Below are 18,462 nucleotides of genomic sequence, written 5' to 3'. Positions count from 1 at the left end.
TCAGCCTCCCAAAGTGCTGGGATTACAGCTGTGAGCCACCATGCCTGGCCTGGTTTATCTTTAATTGTAAATGCTCACACCCTGCTCAGTCATTCCACATCTAGGAATCCAACCTGCAGAAATACTTTCATACGTTCACAAATTTTTCCACCCTCCCCACCTCTCACACTCTTTCATAGCTCATTATATGGAATATAGGAAAACAGGAAATCCTAAATGTATACCCATAGGAAAACAGTTAAATTATGGTAAGCTACACTATGGATAATCTCTAAATGAGATTCATACTTGCAAAGGTCTTCAAGGTGAAGTGAAAAACACGTTATAAATAGGGTTAAAGCTATACATGCTTTATGCAAAAACCAAAGCTTTATATGGGACTGAGAAAGTTGTGGGGGATTTCCCTTTTCAGTCACATTTCTGTATCTGTATTTTTGTGATAAGCATGTCTCTTCCATAATTTGCAAATAAAAAAAGGAATGTGCAAATAAATATGCAATCATATGATGAACATAAAAATCATCTGTAACCCCATTACCCAGAGAGCTGCTATTTGTATTTTGGTAGTATAAATCCTTCAAAATATTTTCCAATGAACTCCACTATTATAAACTTTTGTAGCCTGTATTTTTTAAAAAATCTCAATTTTTCCCATATGTTATTCGTTTAAAGCATTATTTCAAAGGGCTGCATAGTATTCTATCCAATGGGTGTACCACAATTCAGTTAAACAATGCTCTATTATGGAAAATTTGGGTTGTTTTCTAACTTTATAAGAAAACTACTGTGATCATCAATCTTGTACATAAATCTGTGCATCTCTATTTTCATAGATTTTTGTCTGTTTTTTGAGATGGGGTTTCAAACTATTGCCCAGGGTGGAGTGCAGTCGCACCATCTCGGCTCACTGCAACCTCCGCCTCCCGGGTTCAAGTGATTCTCCTGCCTCAGTCTCCCAAGTAGCTGAGAATACAAGCAAATGCCACCACGCCTGGCTAATTTTTGTATTTTTTGTAGAGATGGGGTTTCGCCATGTCACTCGGGTTGGTCTTAAACTCCTGGACTCAAGAGATCCACCCACTTTGGCCTCCCAAAGTATTGGGATTACAGGTGTGAACCACTGTGTCCAGCCTCTATTTTCTTATAATAAGTGTTCTGAAGTTTAATTTACTGGACCAAAGAATATGACCATTATTAACTTATTTACTGGGCCAAACAGAAAGAACATTGCTGGCATTTTTTAGAAAGGGAATACCACTTTTAGCTTATACAAGAAATGTATGTGCTGGTGAGAAAGTATTTTTATGGGCACAAATTCAAAGCATTAAAATGTTTTAATCACTGTCATTTTGAAAGACAAAAATGGCATTTTTGGCTGGGCACGGTGGCTCACGCCTGTAATCCCAGCACTTTGGGAGGCTGAGGCGGGTGGATCACCTGAGGTCATGAGTTCGAGACCAGCCTGGCCAACATGGTGAAGCCTCGTCTCTACTAAAAATACAAAAATTAGCTGGGCATGGTGGGGGGCACCTGTAATCCCAGCTACTCAGGAGGCTGAGACAGGAGAATCACTTGAACCTGGAAGGCAGAGGCTGCAGTGAGCTGGGATCACACCACTGTACTCCAGCCCGGGCAACAGAACGAGACTCCTTCTCAAAAAAAAAAAAAAAAAAAAGGCATTTGTCTGTGTTTTTGTTTGCACCTCCTTGATTAGTGAAGTTAAACACTTTTCCATATGTTGATCGACTGCTTGCATTTGTTACTTTGAGAAGGGCCTATTTATACCTTTCTACATACTCTACCTTGATTACTTCTGTTCCAAGAATTCTGGGGTCTAACACATTACACATTCCTGTACAAAAACTCCTTATAATAATATATCTGGTTGACCAAAAGCATAGAAAGTTTTAAAAAGATATAAGAAAATGAAAAATCAGTATAATTTTTGGATCTCACTGAAATATGGCTTAGGTATAAACAGCTTCTTAGTCAGCTTTTTTGAATGTAAGGTTAAAATTAGTTTTCTTTTACCATTGAATTCTTCAACTTCCAGCTCTGGAGCTACCAGGTAATACTGTTCACACAGCATCTTGGCTGTTTCATATGCATCTGCAAGAAAAGGAAAAAGTTTAGCTGCTGTACTAATAACATAGGCACAAGCGTGTGTGTGTGTGTGTGTGTGCGCGCACATGTGCATGTATATATCTATAGGTACATAAGATAAACTGTCTAAACGGATGGATGTAGAATTAATCAACTACAACCTTTTACAAAATACCCTTTTGTGGCTTTAATGGAATTACCATGACTAAAGCAAAATTTCTCTTTTCTATTTTTTCCAAGACAGCGTCTCACTCTATCGCCTAGGCTAGAGTACAGTGGTGTGATCATAGCTCATTGCAGCCTCGAACTCCTGGGCTCAAGCAGTCCTCCCGCCTCAGCCTTCCAAGTAGCTGGCCTTACAGGCATATGCCACCATGCCCAGCCAATCTCTCTTTTCTTAAAGGATTTTTTGTTTGTTTGTTCGTTTGTTTGTTTGTTTGTTTTTTGAGACAGAGTCTCACTCTGTCACCCAGGCTGGAGTGCAGTGGTGTCATCTCGGCTCACTGCAACCTCCGCCTCCCAGGTTCAAGCGATTCTCCTGCCTCAGCCTCCCGAAGAGCTGGGATTACAGGTGTGTGCCACCATGCCCGGCTAATTTTTGTATTTTTAGTAGAGATGAGGTTTCATTATGTTGGCCAGGCTGGTCTCGAACTCCTGACCTCAGGTGATCCACCCTCTTTGGCCTCCCAAAAGTGCTGGGATTACAGGCATGAGCCACCGTGCCTGGCTTTCTTTTCTTAAAGTTTTAATGACCATAACAATGTCAACATACTAGAATACTGGCAATTCAGCTAGCTCTATACCAAACACGTACTTGTTTAACTTATACTATTACCAAAATATATTTTTCATGAAAATTTAGGAACTCAAGACTATACGTTCTAAGCACCATGCAACCTGACTAAATTGTAGCAAAAGAATATTTGTCATGATCTTAAAAATAATAATGCCAACAGTCTTGTGATTTGCCAGAGTTATTTGTAAGTGAAACCTCAGTAAGTATTTGCTGAATGAATAGATTTCCATGAGTCACACAATTTAAGTTACTGGAGATGCCACTATCACTTTAAAAGGTCCTTTGAGTTAGTTAAAGGTAACAGGCTGGGGCTGATATTTATCAAAGTCTGAGGAGCAACAGTCCGCTTTTTAAAGGATAAAATAAAAGACATATGGTAAGAAGATAAGAGCCATTACAGAAACAGCCGAAGACAGAATTCAGGAGATTCAAAGATGGGGAGCAGATTCAGAAAGCAAAGGTGCATTACAAGACATTGGACATTGCATATATGCCTTTTCTCTCGAACTGTAAACAATCTGAAGTCAGCGTTTGTGTCTTAACACTTGTTTCATAACTTGCATAGAACTTCGTATAGTGCCTGTGTAGATGGTCAACAGTCCTTGAGCCGGGTGCAGTGGCTCACGCCTGTAAACCCAGGACTTTGGGAGGCCGAGGTGGGCTGATCACTTGAGGCCAGGAGTTCAAGACCAGCCAGGCCAACATGGTGAAACTCCATCTCTACTAAAAATACAAAAATTAGCCAGGCATGGTGGTGAGCGTCTGTAATCCCAGCTAGTTGGGAGGCTGAGGCAGGAGAATTGCTTGAACCCAGGGGGTGGAGGTTGCAGTGAGCCGAGATCGTGCCACTGCACTCCAGCCTGGGGGACAGAGTGAGACTCCATCTCAAAAAACAAAAAAAAAAAAATAACAAAAAAAAAAACAACCTTAGTTTGATAAATTTTAAACCTTTTGGTAATTTACTTTTTAAAAATCTTTATTGGAGATAATTCTTATGCCATACAATTCACTCATTGAAAGTAAAGTGTACACACAGCCGGGCACAGTGGCTCACACCTGTAATCCCAGCACTTTGGGAGGCCAAGGCAGGGGGATCACTTGAGGTCAGGAGTTCAAGACCAGCCTAGCCAACATGGTGACACCCCTTCTCTACTAAAAATACAAAAATTAGCCAGGCATGGTGGCGGGTGCCTGTAGTCCCAGCTACTCGGGAGGTTGAGGCAGGAGAATCGCTTGGACCCAGGAGGCAGAGGTTGCAGTGAGCTGAGATCACACCACTGCACTCCAGCCTGGGCAAAAGAGCAAGACTCCATCTCAAAAAAAAAAAGTACATACAACTCAGTGGTTTTTAGTATATAGTCAGAGCTGTGCATTAATCACTATAATACTATAATCAAGTTTACATATTCATCACTACAAAAAGAAGTTCCAAACCCATTAGCAGTTACTCCCCTCCACCCAGCCCTAGGCAACCATGGATCTACTTTATCTCTATAGATTTGCTATTCTGGACTTTTTACATAAACGGAATAATATGCGGTCTTCTGTGACTGGCTTCTTTCACCAGCATGTTTTCAAGCATCATCTACATCACAGCATGTATCAGGACCTCATTTCTTTTTATTGCTATATCACATTCCATTGTACAAGTATACCATATTTTCTTTATCCGTTCATCAGCTGGTAGACATCTGGGTTGTTTCCACTTTTTGGCTATTATGAATAGTGCTGCTATGAACCTTCATGTCCAAATGTTTGTGTGAACATATGCCTTCATTTATCTTGGGTATATACCTAGGAGTAGAAAACTGCTGCTTCGTGGGCGCATTTGGAATGTTCTCAACAGGATTATCAGCTCTTTGAAGACAGGCTCTTATTTCCTTTATATTCCCCACATCAATACCGTGCAAAGTAAATACTGTGCTTGTTTAATATTCAAGAGGTGAGAGAAAGAAGGAAGGAAGCAAAGGGGGAAAAGTAAGCCCTACAGAATGTTAATGTTAAAAATTGACATTATTAACCTAAAATAATACAAAGATAAGATTAGGGTATGTTCAGACTATAAATTTTAGTTCATTGACTTCATATTGCTACCAAATTAATTATCTATTATTTGATCTCAGAGTAAGAATTCTGATTCCTTTACTAAACTTTTAGAATTAAATCTCTATAAAGAACCAAAGATAGAGACATTAAAATAACTCAGACAAGGTGAAATAATGAGGGACAGCAAAAAGGAAACAGCAGTAAGAGGAGAAAAAAAATGTTTAAAAGAGTTGATCAGTATGAAAATAGACACTTAAGTAGGATTGAACTTCAATCCTGAAAAAAAAGTTAAAAATTTTGAATTGTACTAAATTTACAAGTGTTTTCCTAGGCTATAATAAACCTTATCAAATACCTGTAAAGTACTTTTGTCAAAAGAAGAGAAATCAAGACTCACTCCTCTTGCTTAGCCTAAGCCGCCAAACAATGCTACATCTCCACCTAGTGACGTGAAAGCACAAAGCTGAACACAAACTTCCAAGATCACAAGCACTGAAACCTAAAAACGATCATTCATTATCGATACACAAAGCCAACACATCTTCACAAAACAACTCCTCCAGGTATGTAATAAAGATGTTTAAACAGTGCTCTTCCATTCACTACAAAACAAAAATAACCTAAACCCACTAAATGTGCTAATTCCTCATGGAATTCGCTTGCCCAGTAGCATGATTATGACAGCGTTGTTAAGAAAATGTGCTACACAAATTTAACATGTGAAAGACCAAGCCTAGACAGAAGCAGCCAACTCGAAACACAAAGACCCAGTACAGCTCCTAAAACCACGTGCGAATAAGAATTTTTAAAGCATCACTACAACTTACAGTGTATCAACGCTATAATTAAGAATTGCATGATGATCCTTGAAGAACTCAAGTCATCACAATGTAGACTCACATATACCAGCTAGCCAAAAGTATTTTGAGGGCATTAATGGTATTATATATATACTATGCATCTTTGTAAATTCCTTGGACACAATGCATGTTGCAATGCCTTGGACACAATACACACTTAGTGAGCATTTGTTAAATGGAACGATCCTCTGGCCCATGATTAAGTTCTCAACATGCAGTAAATTACACTGACGGGAGGTGTTCCTTTTGGTGAGACTGGGAACTAGAGGTCTAGACTCATTCCCCAATCTAGCTGTATGTGGGATTCGTTACCAAATTTAAAAGAAAGAGTACAGATTATGAAAGGAACCCCTGGAAATTCCGAGGCAGTAGCTCTATGTTGAGGCCTGAGAGTCCACATTCTTAAAACTTAGCAGGTAATTCGGAAGAGAAGCTAGGCCACTTCCCTGGAAAATCAAGTCTGAGTCACACTAATTCTGCCACTCATCTCTCCCAGGATATGAATGATTATGAGGTTCTGGGGTAACAGCACTTATATACTCAAACAGGACATTTCTGTTTGAGTAAAATAATTTAACATAAAAATGAAAAAGCTTTAAAAAATCACCATCAAAACCAAAATTCAACTCATGGCTTGTAATTTACATTTAGAGTAAAATGCAAATTCTACTTACAATAAGCTTTCTAATCAAACTTTTCTATTTTTTAAATTAGAAATCAAAATTTCAAAAAAGATAACTGCCAAATTACTTTTATGTGCATACTTGGGCCAATATTTACCCACAATCTTTAGAAGAAAATATTAGAGAATTATTATTGCCACTGAATATAAGTGACATGACTTATTTTAGGAATCTGTTTTCAAGGGTTTTAAGGTACTGATTATAAAGTAATTAACAAAACTGTAGGTGTGGCTCATACATACTTCCCCAGGTTAAAATATCTAAACTGTAAATGCATTAGACTAAAATTTTAAAAGGCTGAGAACAGGGTGAAGGTTCACACAGCAATCAGCCCAACAGAACCAAACTAGCCATGAATCCGTTTTAAGAAATAGCACACAGGAAAATTGAATAGATAATGGAGGTTGTTTCATCAGATTTTCCTATTCAAAATTCACCACAGAACTCTGCTATCAAATATTAGCCTCTATCTTGAATACATGCAATCATTTGAGACAAAAAATATGAGAGGCTGGACTAGGATGAATTTGAGTGAGTGCTGAAAAAATTAAAAGGAAGGTGCCAAGGTCCCTAACTTTGAGTCTAATAGAATACAGAAAATCATAAAGCTGAAGTTTAAGAAGCCACTATCAGAAAAAGGTAAATGTAAATGACCAGAAAACATTAGAAAAGTGCTGATGGGCTGTTTTTAATTGTTTTTATTTTTATTTTTTAATAAAAACAATCCCACAGCATTTACTGTCATCTGGTAATAATATATACGGATAATGGAAACAATCTGAACAGGCATTTTAGAACTATACTCCCAACAAAGGACACCTAAAAAAACAAGTTCTCAATAGTTTCTCACTTCCTTGATCATTTCTGGTTAGAGACATTTTGTGGCAGAATATGATCTCCTTTAGCACGATCTGGCCCAGGGGTTTTCTTGGCTTTGTTTCACAATGAATCGCTTCTGCATCATCTGATATGAGGTTCACAGACTCGTCAAAACCAATGACACGGCCCTCTATCAGCATATTCACTTGCTCATAGAGCCATACCTGAATCCGAGATCTATTTTGCAAGTATCTGAAGATGAAGGTAAGGTTGATGGGCTACATTCACCTTCTGCACTTTTTGGCCCTGGCCACAGTGCACCATGGTGGAACCCACAGAGACAACACTGACCCGCACCCCACCTTCTGGAATTGATATGCTGCCTTTTAGGAACCCTTTCAAGTCTCAAAGCAATTCTAATAAGGCATGTCTATCATCATCCTTCCTACCCCAAACCCATCCCAAGTGGGATCCAATGGAGATTTTTTAAAGGAGTAGGCCCCCACACCTCACGCTCCAAACCACAGCAGACTGGGCAAGTGGGAGTGGGAGCAGAACATCCAATGTAAGGGCAACCAATCTCCAGATTGATCAGAATCCTAAAACTTGTGATCGTAGGGGGAAAGAAAAAAAAAGATAAGCTGAGTTAATTAAATTCATCTTTTGGGAATTCAGAATCAAGATCGTGGGCAAAAAAAGATAAGCTGAGTTAATTAAATGCATCTTTTGAGAATTTAGGATCAAGACAGTTGGGGTGATCAGGCAGGGCAGAAGCCAAAATGGTACATTGAGAATTATCATGATCTGTGAAGGACTAGAGTGCCCAACAAGCTGCCACTGAGTCGTCCAGTATACAGACAAAAACAGGTAAAGGAGCAGGCACAGAGAAAGGCGGAAAGGCCATGACTTGGCAACTCCAGTTGCAAAGACACACAGGAAACAACCTTGTTTTCTGTTTCCTAATTCCAATTTCTTTTTTTTTTTCTGATGGAGTCTCACTCTGTCACCAAGGCTGGAGTGCAGTGGTGCAATCTCAGCTCACTGCAGCCTCTGCCTCCCATGTTGAAGCGATTCTCCTGTCTCAGCCTCCCGAGTTGCTGGGATCACAGGCACACGCCATCACACCTGGCTGATTTTTGCATTTTTAGCAGAGATGGGGTTTCACCATGTTGGCCAGGCTGATAATTCCAATTTCTATAGCTCCAACTATAAAGTGCTTCCTGTCCTTGGATTATCATGGGACCTACCAGGTTCTTTTGATAAATCTTTCTTGAGCTAGCGTGAGTGGGTCTCTGTTACTTGTAACCTGAAGAGCCCAAAGTGAGAGCACAAGACATTATTTCTGAACCAGAATAATGCCACGCACTCTGAGGATACCACTTGTGTGCTATTATATTAAGCAGTAATAGCATGTAGGAACAACACAGGCAACTTAGCATCGCTGTGAGAATCGATTTTTACACCAAGTATTTAAGTTTATACTTTCAAAATGATCTTACAGCAGGATTTTCCATTTTATTTCCTAGCTTCTTACAAAGAAAGGAGGGAAAAGGGTCACAGTGGAAGGCACCTCCCAAAGGATAATAGGACCTGCTTTACAACACTAATTCTAGCATTCACTACCTGGGGTCTATAATTTGTAGATGTGTAAAGGTAGATACTAAGGTGCTAAATAAGCAGCAAGGAGGCATGTTTCAGTGTTCTGCACATTCAATTAATGCTACGCAAGATGCACCCCACTTTTATATGTTGATACAACTGTCTAGTCAAAAATAAAAATATTGTCTCTACTCTTCTACATGGGAGTTTTCTGTAATCTGTCTCAAGAGATCTAAGGATGGGAGTGGGATTAACACTTGTTTTGTTGTTGTTGTTTGTGTTTTTTTTTTTTTTTTGAGATGGAGCTTCACTCTTGTTGCCCAGGCTGGAGTGTAATGGCGCAATCTCAGCTCACTGCAACCTCCATCTCCTGGGTTCAAGCGATTCTCCTGCCTCAGCCTCCTGAGTAGCTGGGATTACAGGTGCCTGCCACCATGCCCATCTAACTTTCGTATTTTTAGTAGAGATGGGGTTTCACCATGTTGGCCAGGCTGGTCTCGAACTCCTGACCTCAGGTGATCCACCCGCCTTGGCCTCCCAAAGTGTTGGGATTACAGGTGTGTGCCACTGCACCTAGCCAACACTTATTAAACCTATAAAACACACATGTGTGCACACAAAGAGGCTCACACACAGACGCCCACACAGGGTCATTTGGGCTGGACATCTGACTATGCTTAAACCATGTAGGATCTTCACAGCTAAGAAAATCATTAGGGCTGTCATTAAAACCTAGAGCCCTTACTCTCGTAACATCCAACTGCTTAAAACAAAAGGAAGGAAATAAAAGATTAGCTATAGAGATTCTGAGTTAGAAGATTAACTAAGAAATCTCAGAGGATAGTGGAAGAAGGTAAAAAGCCAGGGTGAAAATACCAACTACTCTAAAAAGAGGAAGGCAACAGTAAGACTTCACTAAGAGTCAAAAGAGGCTGACATCCATTTCTTCCTTTCCTTGGCAACACTTGGCAGGGATTGGTAAGAAGAGCTGGTGAGGCCTGGGCCTCTTGAGACCTTCTGATGGTTGCTCCTGGGGCATTTGGGGATGGAGACTCCAGTGCCTTTTAGCTAGAAGACACAGAAGAAATTTCAGGCCTTTCAACCTTTGGCGCTCTGTGCCTTCTTTATTCTCTCTCAGTCTTACTTGGAGGTAGAAAGAGCTTCTGCATAAGCATTTGATGCTCAAAAAATTAAGAGGAGGGTCCATAGGAAATGAAGCAGACAGTCGACTGGAGACATCTGCTTTGGTCTACAAGGAAAAGAGAGGCCTGCAGGTTTCCTTCTAGGTTGCCTAGCCCATTTGCCAGGGTAGAAAAAGTAACTGATGTAAGGCCAATCCCCCACTGCAGAATAAAGGTTATGCACACTTGGCTGGAAAGACCATTTGAATATACAGATAATGAGTATCACAGATTAGACACAGGAAGAACTCCAACAATACTGATGCAGACAGCAGGATAGCGGCTTCTACCATGGGGTATCTAATTCAGCCAGGAAGGGTGTGTGTGATGGGCATTAGTGCTGGAGATAGAGAAATACAAAAATACTACGGATTTCACGGAGACAAAGATTAGACACAACATTTGCAGCTACACACCTATCTATAAATCTGATATGAGTTCAAATGTATAAAACAATGTTCTCACTAAATTATGAAAACAGGTAACTTTTATTCTCTTCTCTCTTTTCCCATATTTTCTAAACTTTCTTCGATGAGCACTTTTATTATTTTGGGAAAATGGCATTAGTCTTCTTAACTATCCCAACTGGGAAAAGGAGTTGGATGATTAACAAAAATGTTGGGTAAAGTGGGAAACCATAAAATGTGATTACTATCATAAACATTAACTTAAAATGCACATTTGAACATACAATTTATTTCTCTGTGAGTATATTCATATAAGGCCTTTCCTTTGAATGTGGATCAGTTTGGGGTTCCAGTTCGTCTTTCTTGGATGAACAATATCACTTACATCTATGAATTCCAATTCCTATTTCTTTAAAGTACAATAAACTTAAAGATACTTGTGAAGCAACCTGGGTATAAATTCCAGGTAAGATTTTTACTCCGTGCTGCCCTGTAATCTAATCATTTTCTTACTCACAGTAATTTCATAACATTTTTAAGAGTCCTTCCAAAGCATTCAACTTGGTTTTAACAGAAATAAGTCTCCTTTTTGTAGGCATATTTCTTCAGTTTACATAACATTTAAATAAATTATATAGTCACAACAGTCAGTATAACTTACACCAAGGGCTTGGGTACAAATAAGTGACCCTTAGTAAGCATGCACCTCACCAGGTGGAAGCAGAATTACAAAAGCATTCCAGAAAATACACATAAGCCAAGAGTATTTAGTGTGCTGTGGGTATCGGTATGCATCATTTATGAAGGGAATGAAGGATGTCAGAAAGTTGATTATGTGGCTGCTGCTTTAGAGGGTTATACACTTTCGGAATCTGAAACCACCTCCACTGTTTTTTTCCTTAAGGGAGGATGCTGTTGAGAGATAAAAAACCATGGTTTGAGAGAGGCGTGGGGAATGGGGAGCATGCCAGTCCTTCCTGCTTACCCCATGAGTGTGGGGGTGGGATTTGTATGTGTGTACATGTCCATGCGTGTGTGTGTGCATGTGTATGTGTATGTGTGTGTTGGGGGAAGAGGGATTTTGAGTCACAAAAGGGCACAAGAAGTGACTGTTATTGTATAGGGCTTCACCAGGAACTCCAAGCTTTAATTATGCTAAGTGAGTGGCAGGAATGATTAAGTAAGAGGAAGCAGTAAACTTTGTTCACAGTGCAATAATGGGTATAATATAGTTAATAAGCGCAGGAGAAAGACTAAAGATAAAGCTGTGAGTACAAGAAGAGGGAAGAAAAAGGAGGGGACTGTGGCTCAGGGTCAAAATTGTGTCTAAAAGGGACAAAGCAAAGAGGAAGCTATGAGGTAGACATTGGCATAAACTTCCAGGGTTTTTTCTTTCAATTATGTATTGAACTATTCTTCATATAACCTTCAGCTACTTTTTGGTACAAAACTTCTGACCCTAAGAGGAGTGATGCAAAAGCGTGTAATTCCAGACCTTTAGAAATTGACACCCTAGATAGAGAGAGACAAATAGGCTGGGCATGGTGGCTCATGCCTGTAATCCCAGCACTTTGGGAGGCCAAGGCGGGTGGATCACCTGAGGTCAGGAGTTCAAGACCAGCATGGCCAACATCTGGTCAAATGGCCTCATCTCTACAAAAATTAGCCGGGCATGATGGTGGGTGCCTGTAATCCCAGCCATTTGGGAGGCTGAGGCAGGAGAATTGCTTGAACCCAGGAGGCAGAGGTTGCAGTGAGCCGAGATCGCGCCATTGCACTCCAGCCTGGACGACAGAGCGAGACTCCATCTCCAAAAAAAAAAAGAAAGTACAAATAATGACAAGGCCAGGTAATATGTACTAAATATGAGAGAAGAGTAACACAGAGTAAGTGCCATAAAACGATCGATTCTGTTCACATTAAGAGTCAAGTCACAGTCGATTCCTCCTCACGCTCTGACACCTCTGACTCACTTTAGCACCACTTAATCGCTCTGTTCTATAGAAGTGGTAACAGTTTCATAAAACTCCCTGCTACTTATCTAGTTGTATTGGTTCTTGGTTAAAAGCTCCCTAAAAATTAGTGAAAGACTTTACTTGTGGAGAAACAATAAGATGATGAAAACAAGTGTTTTTAAAACTTCATTGATATGGTTTGGCTCTGCACCCTCACCCAAATCTCATGTTGAATAGTGATCCTGAGTGTTGGCAGTGGGGCCTTGTGGGAGGTGATTGGATCATGGGGGCAGATTTTCCCCTTGCTGTTCTCATGATAGTGAGTTCCCACGAGATCTGGTTGTTTAAAAGTCTGTAGCACGTTCCCCTTCGCTCTCTCTCTCCTGCCATCAAGTGAAGACGTGCTTACTTCCCCTTCACCCTTCTGCCATGATTGTAAGTTTCCTGAGGACTCCCAAGCCATGCCTCCTGTACAGCCTGCAGAACTGTGAGTCAATCAAACCTCTTTTCTTCATAAATTACCCAGTTTCAGGTAGTTCTTTATAGCAACATGAGAACAGACTAATACATTTACCGTGAAGAATTCCAAACACATACCCAAGTACAGAGCATAGTATAATGAACCCATGTGCCCATCAACAGCCTCAAGAATTTTCAACAAATGCCCAGTCCTTTTCACTCCCCTCCCTGTGTATAATTTTGAAGCAAATCTCACATCATTTCATATCATGTGTAAATATTTTTAAATATCTCTCTCAAAGCTAGCACTCCTTTATAAAAACAAGACCAGATACCAATATCACACCTAAAAAGTTAACATATTTTTAATGTCAAATATCCAGTGTTCAAATTTCCAATTGTCTTATAAAAGCCTGAAATGACTTTAAAAAATATTTTATAATTTATGCCAGAAACAAAATAAAGGCACCAACCTATTATATAATCAATGGCGTACACGGAAAGCCAAATGACATGTCTGACACCCAAGGACTGTCTGCTGCTAGTAAACCTGTCTACAGCCTTTACTGTGTACTAGCATTGCTTTAGGGGTTCTACAAATATGAACTCATTTAACTCTACAATATAGGTGAATTACCAAGAGCATCATTTTACAGATGAAGAATCTGAGCCCCAAAGAGGTTACTTAACCAAGTCTGAGATCACCCAACTAACATGAAGAGAAAAATAAAATGTGTTATATTCATACAATGGAATATTTTTCAGCCATAAAAAGGAATAAAGTACTGAAAGATGCTATGACATCAATGACCCTTGAAAATGTTATGCTGAGTGAAAGAAGCCAGTTACCAAAGACCACATATTGTATTGTTTTGTTTATATGAAATGTCTATAATAGGAAAATCTATACAGAGTCAGAAAGTAGATTAGTGGTTGTCTAGGGCTAAAGAGAAGGGTAGAAGGGAGTGACTGCTAACAGGTCCAGGGTTTCTTTCTGGGGTGATGAAAATGTTCTACAGGCCAGGTGTGGTAGCTCACGCCTGTAATCCCAGCACTTTGGGAGGCCAAGGCAGGTGGATCACAAGGTCAGGAGTTCGAGACCATTCTGGCCAACATGGTGAAACCCCGTCTCTACTAAAAATACAAAAATTAGCCGGGCGTGGTGGCGTGCGCCTGTAGTCCCAGCTACTCAGGAGGCTGAGGCAGGAGAATCACTTGAACCTGAAGGACAGAGCTTGCGGTGAGCTGAGATCGTACCACTGCACTCCAGCCTGGGCGACAGAGCGAGACTCTGTCTCAAAAAAAAAAAAAAAAAAGAAAGAAAAAAAGAAAATATTCTACAATTGGATTGTGGTGATGGTTGCACAACTCTGTGAATACACTAAAAACCACTGAATTGAGCATTTTAAATGGTTGAAGTTTATCATATGAGATTGTATCTCAATAAAGCTGTTTTTAAAAGTATATTCTCAAAAGATTTAAAATGTATCAAACCAAGGAATATTTATTAATCACCTACACAAGCACTACAGTTGGTTCTATGCAAGTTATAAAACAAATATAAGACACAAACCCTGACCTCAAATTGGTTACAGTTCAAGAGAAAATGCACACATACCACATATCACAATGCACTTTTGCTTTCTAAATTGTGCCTTTTTCTCAAAGGGGTAATCAACTGTCTGAACCAAGTTTTCTGTTTCATAAAAGGCACTGAGCTAAGGCCTAATGAACATGTAAGCTATGATAAGACTGACCCTTTCCTCCTTGCCCCCGGAGGCCTTTGGAGGTTCTGATCAACCACAAAGTTATCTTGTGAGAGAGCAACCAATAGGATTCCTAGAGCTGAGGCTGGGCTGATTCACCTTACAACTGAAATAATGTGAGTAAATCTGTTGTGACTCAACAGAGGCCAGGGCAGCCAGACAATCCTAGGCTAAGCTAAAACCAACAGGTCTGGTCCTCCTCCCTGGGTTTAGGAATGCCCAGGGTAAACAAATTGCAGAGGTTTTCCTTTGCTATGGCTGCTGAAGAGCAATGAAGATCCTTGATGAAGATCAGAGAGAATTGCGGCCATGAAACTTGGGAGGTGAGCGTTTAAAGAAGGGAGATAAAGGCCAACACAGGAGATACAATCTGCAGAAAGGGACAATTCGGGGATCTGAGGTTGCACAAAGTAACCGTAACACTGAAGAAAACTGAAGAGGTACCTGGTGGATCGCTCACAACCAGGAAGGTTTCTTGGAGATAGCATTGATCTTAAATGAATAAATAATGAGGAAACTGCTGTTCAAATTCAAAGTGCCTGGGTACCAGGGACTTACGGATATAGGGCTTGGTTCTTCCCGGAGGATACTGGAACAATGTCTAGCTTAATGTCCAATGAACCCATGAAGCTTACATGCCACATAAATTCTAAAGCCAGATGTGAACAACAGAAATATGTTTAAATTTTATAGACACGTGAATTCAACCTAATTTTATGATAAGAATTTGGATTCTCTGAAATTTTCAGATAACAGTGGCAATCAGAATCTTACTTAAATGTTTACTGTTTGAGACAGAACTACAAATGAAACTCTAATCAATAAAGTAGAAACTCACATTTTGAGCCTTACCAATTATGCTGAACTGCCTAGAAAGAACTGCCTACCTGAACTGCCTAGAAAGAACATTTCATTTGGATCCAGTGGCTTGGGCCCAGAGTGACCTGATGAATCAGCAGACTGCACTGCAAAATAACCCTATAGCCAAGCTGCCTCCAATAAACCACAATCCAATTTGAACTACGATCGATACCATTACAACGGTCTCCTTACCTTTCACCACATCCGCCACGTTACAGGTGGGATCGATACTTCCTATGTGTTTAGGATGAACAGGATTAGTGTCACCCCCAAACAGAAGTGCTAGACGAACACAAAAGGAAAGGGAGGGGATTAAAACACAGCAGGCTGGGATGGTCACACAGGGAAATATAGGGGCTTATGTTTAGAAAGGATCTCTTATTTGTAAAAATCATTTTAGCATCCACAGCAACTTAGAGCAATGGAATACACACAATTGATGGGTGAACAACTCTTATTGGTCAATGAAGGAGGAGGATGTGGTTTAAAGTCTGTCAGTTGCAGTCAGCAGGTTCTAAAGCAGTGACACGTGCCAGGTGCCCAATCCGTTCTTCCTCTCCCAATGTGACACGGATGAAGAAACTTACTTTCATCCTTAGTCAAGTATACCCACCTTCTTAGTACTACTCCAGACACATACTCCAACTTTCATTAAATATTTAGAACATGTGGTCTATACCATTTGGACAAGCCTGCAAAGTGTCTTCGCTGGCAGCATTTCAGATGCCTCCCCCATGGAGATTATGTTTCAATGTTGTGTACACAAACAATACTTGTTCAAGTATTTTTAAAAATACACTCAGATAATTTCACAATATACAAGATTTGCAAAATTTTGTTTCTGAATAAAAGCCAAAAGAAGCCCCAAAGAAAAAAGCAATCTGCATCCAAATATTTATAGGTGTTCTTATTTTTAAATCAAGCAAAAATTGCGACTAACAAAAGAAGGATGCCTAAATAAAATAGGGGAGATTTTAAACTATGAAAAATGATAAATACAGGCATTAGGCCAATTAATAAAGTTCGAACTGATTAAGGGGAAGAAAAACAGAGGTGTGTAGGCTTAACTAATGATCTAAAAACATGCACGTATATATGTGTATACTTAACTAATGATCTAACAACATGCACGTATATATGTGTACATGTGTATTTAGATCAGAAAGCAACTGGAGTTATCTAAGTAGTTTAGTTGAATAGTATTTAGGCTCTTTTATTCCTGTAAATTGTCATACATTTCCATTTTGAAGATATACATTTAATATAAGGCCACATTTAATAGTTCTATAACATTCAGTTATCCAAATAAATCAAATTAGTAAAATAAAGATGGTTTGTCCACTTTGTGATGCAGCAAACAGGGTGAATTATGCTCTAGACATGTGGATGCTTTTCCTCAAGGATTATAAAATCAGCCAAAGAGACAGTGCTGAAGATGAGCCAAAAAGTTTTTTGTGTGGAGGGAATTTTAGTTGTTTTTTTCATATCTGCTTAGTACCCTCAAGAGCAGACTAAAACTCTCAATACGGGATTATGGACTGACAGTCTGGCTTAATCTGACTTCACTGATCACTGTGAAATAAAGAACTGATGGCTCCTATCACCAACATCCAATTCAATATTCCCAGTGTCAATGTTTTTAAAACTAAAAAGGAAAACACATAACATCCTGGATAAAGAAAATACAATCTGAGATACATAAAAGTATTCAGAGATGAAGGCCGGCTGCCATTAAAGGCGGTCCCTCATCCCCATCAGGACTGTATCAGCAGAGACTTAAAAGGTAGGCAGTGGTCCTGTCTCTAATGTGAGCCTCATAAAAGCCTTTCAAACATTTCTTTTAATCAAGAATACAAATTAATAGCTTTGTAATGGCTAGGATTCACTTAGGAAAAACTGAACTAGAAATGAAATTTCTACAACCAAAAATGCAGGTCAGTAAATTAACAACAGGAAAACATTTGGGAGAAATCACTATGGTTACCTTTTCAAAACTGGACCAACAAACCCCAACTTACTGTGCTGATTAATAAGCATGCGGAAAGAGATGCGGTTGGTATAAAACCGATCCAGAAAATATTGGATGTTAGTGCTAATGAAAGGATCAAACCCAAACTTCTCCTTGTATTCAATCACTCCTTGTGCCATTGTAGGAACCACATCATTGTGTCTATTTCTGACTTTAATCAGAACTTGTAGAAAGCTGTGTGAGAGGGAAACAAAACGTGGTCAGTCTTAATATCTCATGGGCTGATGCAAAGACTTCCCAGCTCTGTCCCCAGACTAGTTGTCTGCTGGTATTTTTATAAGTAGAGACATTATTCTTACTACATAGAACAAGGAACCACCCACAAGAAACTAAAGTATGAGCCAAGTTTTTGCTTGAAACTTTATTTCTACAGAAACCCTTCTTTCAGAAGTGCAAAAAGTAAAAGGTTCTAGTACAGAGAAAAAATGCTCAAATACCCTTTTAGGAATCCACTGACTTTTTGGATAAGTGATTGCATATAACACAGGTTCTATAAAAGTTGAATAAAGAATTGCAGAACATATCAGTACTTCTTCTGAGAACATGAGGACAATCCCCACAAAATCTCCAAGGACTGATTAAAGCAATCTCAAAGCAATAGCTTCCATGAATAAAGAAATAATGTCACACTGTTTTTTGGGTTTTGTTTGTTTGTTTTTTTGACGGAGTCTCACTCTGTCACCCAGGCTGGAGTGCAGTGGTGTGATCTCGGCTCACTGCAACCTCCACCTCGCGGGTTCAAGCAATTCTTCTGCCTCAGCCTCCCGAGTAGCTGAGACTACAGGTGTACGCCACCACGCCTGGCTAATTTTTGTATTTTTAGTAGAGACGGGATTTCACCATATTGGCCAGGCTGGTCTTGAACTCCTGACCTCGTGATCCGCCCACCTCAGCCTCC

General features: G+C 39.7%; 1 protein-coding gene and 1 pseudogene across 2 annotated transcripts in view; both read right to left on the bottom strand.

The window, feature by feature from the left end:
- The window catches only part of PDK3 (pyruvate dehydrogenase kinase 3), an 85,707-nt gene that overhangs the window by 29,415 nt on the left and 37,830 nt on the right, over positions 1 to 18,462 (bottom strand). For both annotated transcript variants that reach the window (XR_008622894.2, XM_003819583.4), the window contains exons 4-6: positions 17,554 to 17,738; positions 15,728 to 15,817; positions 2,032 to 2,109 (exon numbers count right to left, since the gene is read on the bottom strand). Coding sequence is in view for 1 of the 2 variants with exons in the window: in XM_003819583.4 (XP_003819631.1) it covers positions 2,032 to 2,109; positions 15,728 to 15,817; positions 17,554 to 17,738 (353 nt within the window). In the remaining variant the exon portion in view is untranslated. The remainder of the gene's footprint in view (positions 1 to 2,031; positions 2,110 to 15,727; positions 15,818 to 17,553; positions 17,739 to 18,462) is intronic.
- LOC106634283 (small nuclear ribonucleoprotein E-like) lies at positions 7,055 to 7,631 on the bottom strand (annotated as a pseudogene).

This window comes from Pan paniscus, chromosome X (assembly GCF_029289425.2).
Source record: "Pan paniscus chromosome X, NHGRI_mPanPan1-v2.0_pri, whole genome shotgun sequence".
Taxonomy (NCBI): Eukaryota; Metazoa; Chordata; class Mammalia; order Primates; family Hominidae; genus Pan; species Pan paniscus.
Note: the sequence above shows the minus strand (reverse complement) of the source record. Positions and strands in the feature narration are given on the sequence as shown.